The following is a 3,135-nucleotide window of genomic DNA, read 5'->3' as shown; positions in this document are numbered from 1 at the left end:
GTGTGTGTGTGTGTGTGTGTGTGTGTGTGTGATCCAGCTCCGCCGTCCACGCCCCTAAAACCTATGACTCGACCAGTGTGAAGGTGAAGAGATCCACCGAGCGTGCGGGCAGCTGGCGGGCGGGAGGGGCAGCAGGAGCAGCATCATTGTCATCATCAGCAGCAGAGGAGCAGCGCCGCCGCGTCGCCGCCGCCGTCCGCGCGCCGCCGCCACCGTCCGCGCGCCGCCGCCAGGCCCGTGTGCTGCTGCAGCCGCCTCCGCCGCCGCCGCCCGCCTCCGCAGTGCCCTCGCGCCCGCGGACAAAACCAGTCATATATCATGAGCTGGTTTTCCAGAGCGTACAAGACCTGCATCACTCCATGGCACGATCGGCCGGCGTTCCAACCAGCGCTCTTATGCTGCCGGTTCGAACCCCGGCCTTCGTGTCCTCGCGGAGCGACGCGGATCGCGCGCGTGTGCGACTGCGACAAGACGAGAAGCAGAAGCGAACGTCGATGTTTTTGCTGCCGCGGCCGCGCCGCGACCTCCCGTTTGTTTTGGCGCCGATGCAGCGCCGTAGTCTCTCGCCGCGCGAGATGGCGCCGCCTGAGGGAGGGTGTAGAGGATGTAGAGTGTAGAGCGCTGTAGAGCTGTAGAGCTGTAGAGCTCTACATCCGCCGCGGGACGAGGCGGGTGCGTTGTAGAGCGATGTAGAGCGCGATTTTGTTGTAGAGTTTGTTGTAGAGGCTCTACAGCCAAACCGCCGGGAAGGCAGTGACTCAAAGAGGTCGAGTCGCACTAATGGGGTGTCTCCGAGCTTACTGGAGCTCTGATGGACGGCCCTGACTATCCCTGACACACAGAGAGTCACTCTGACGGCACACAACACCCTATAACTGCGTCATGACCAGCCTGCCATGCGTCGCCGGTGCCGCATTCGTCGCAGTGCTTCTGTAGCAGGCGGTGGACTGTCGGCTGCGAGGACGGTCGCATTTGCGCGAGGCGAGGCGAGCATTGCTGCGCGTTGCATGCGCCATGCCTCGCGCCAGCGCGTTCGACGGGGCTTGGCGAGCGGCCGCGCTGCGGGGCAGGGCTGGTGAGAATGGGCTCTGGCCACTCGCCCGTGCGGTTGTAACCCCGCATCTGTCGGACAGAGGCCTCGACCGCCCCTCGCGGCAAGCTCTCGAGCATCTCGAGCAGCTCGCCCGCCGCCATCGCCGCCTCGAACTGCTCCCTCATGCCGAGCGCGCCGCATACCCTGCGGACCGCCTCCTGCTGCACCTCGTCCGGCGTATCGGTTTCATAGCCGGACGAGTCAGCGGAGGCGGCCCGCTTGGCGGGCGGAGAGTCGGGCGACGGCGAGCGCGACTGGCGCGAGGGCCCGCTGCCGCGCGCGGACAGCGCGTTCTTGTCAACGAGACGGGGTCCAGCATCGGCACGGCCCCTGGCACCGCGGCCCTTGCCGCGCTGCTGCTGCCCACGCTTCCTGCCCGGGTTAGGGACAGTGAAGGAGCAGCCGCGCACTCCGCCGCCGCTGGGTGGCGGCGGCACGCGCGCGGCGGCGGCCGGGCCCGCAGGCGCGGCGGGCTGGCCACCCGCGGTGGCACCCTGCGGCTGCGATGCGGCTGCGGCGGCGTACGTCTTGGGCGCCGGCTCCGCGGCTGGCGGCGCGGCGGCAGGGGCGGGCGGCGCCGCAGGGCTCGCGCTCGCAGGCGGCTCCGTGGCCTGCGCCTGCCGCTCGTGGCGCACCGCGCGCTCGAGCTGCGAGTGCGGGTGCAGCTGTACGATGACGTCGCCGCTCTGCGTCGCGGTGAAGGAGACCGAGTACGGCACTTCGCCGTCGTTCTTCTTCTCCCTCCGCGTAGACGAGCGCGTAGTCGCACACCTGTCGTTGGTGGTCAGTGAAGATGGTCTCTGTGCAGCGCTCGGCGGAGCCGACGCGAGAGAAGTGCCGCCTGAACGCCATGCGTTCAGGCGCTGTTTGAATCGTACCCAACGTCTAGCTCAAATAAACGTTTTTCTTGTCCATCGCCTTCCATCTCGTGCCGCCTGCCAGCGTCGCGCCGCACTGCTCGCATGGTTGTCAGAAGCACGGTGATGCTGCTAGTCGCGTCCTCCAGCGGTGCGGCGGCGGTCGCGCTCGGGTCTCGGCCGGCTCCCTCCTCAGCAGCGCGGCGCGGCGGCGCGCTGCAGATGGAGGCGGGCGAAACAGTGCTCGACGTGTCTGACCTGTGCGCGGCTGTGGGCGAGACGCCCATCCTGAAGGGAGTGAACCTGAAGGTGCGCAAGGGCGAGGTGCACGCCATTATGGGGCCCAACGGCTCGGGCAAGTCCACCCTCTCGAAGGTCATCGTCGGACACCCAGCTTACGAGGCGCGGCCGCCCGACCGCCCGCGCCGCCCGCACCGCCGCCGCGGCCGCCCGATCCGTGCGGCCCACCCTGCCTCCATCTCCTCCGCAAGGTGACGGGCGGCTCGGCCCTCTTCGAGGGTGACTGCCCGCTGCGGGAGGCGGCGCGAGATTCGGTCGAGGTGTGACGCGAGGTGCGCGGAGGTAGGCGAGGACCTGCTCGAGCTCGAGCCGGAGGAGAGGGCGCAGCAGGGCGTCTTCCTCGCCTTCCAGTACCCCGTCGAGATCCCGGGCGTCGCAAACAACGACTTTCTCCGCCTCGCCGTCAACAAGCGCCGCCAGGCTTGCCCGCCCGCCGCGAGAGAGACGGAGGGGGCGGAGGAGGGGAGGAGGGGCGGCGTGTGTGTGCGTGTGTGTGTGCGAGTCCTCGACTCGCCTTTGCCACGGCGCGCAGGCGCAGGGCCTGGACGAGTACGACCCGATCGAGTTCTTCGGCGTCTTGAGCGAGAAGATGAGCCAGGCGCGCGCCACCCGGCCGCAGGGCCATGTCCACGACACGTCCCCGACACGTCCCCGCGAGACGCGTCCCCGACACGTCCCCGACACGCGCCGCCAGGTCTCGATGAGCCCCGACTTCCTCGGCCGCGACGTCAACAGCGGCTTCTCGGGCGGCGAGAAGAAGAGGAACGAGATCCTGCAGCTGGCTCTCCTCGAGCCTTCCCTCGCAATCCTCGATGAGGCGCGAGCCCTGCACACATCAGACGCGGAGGCGCTCGTCGAGGCGTGCAGCTCCCCCCCGCCCCCCCC

The 3,135-nt window shown here is 69.0% G+C and overlaps 1 protein-coding gene across 1 annotated transcript; it reads right to left on the bottom strand.

The window, feature by feature from the left end:
- Positions 1-61: 61 nt before the first annotated feature.
- Positions 62-1,945, bottom strand: EMIHUDRAFT_248372 (hypothetical protein; the record flags this gene model as incomplete). The annotated part of the gene is made up of 5 exons (XM_005762770.1): positions 62-112; positions 491-585; positions 888-1,437; positions 1,729-1,834; positions 1,941-1,945. 5 exons carry the CDS (start codon positions 1,943-1,945, stop codon positions 62-64), a joined length of 807 nt encoding a protein of 268 aa, XP_005762827.1.
- Positions 1,946-3,135: the final 1,190 nt, after the last annotated feature.

The sequence above is a fragment of the Emiliania huxleyi genome (genome assembly GCF_000372725.1).
Source record: "Emiliania huxleyi CCMP1516 unplaced genomic scaffold EMIHUscaffold_660, whole genome shotgun sequence".
Lineage (NCBI taxonomy): Eukaryota > Haptophyta > Isochrysidales > Noelaerhabdaceae > Emiliania > Emiliania huxleyi.
This window is presented reverse-complemented; position numbering and strand designations above follow the sequence as displayed.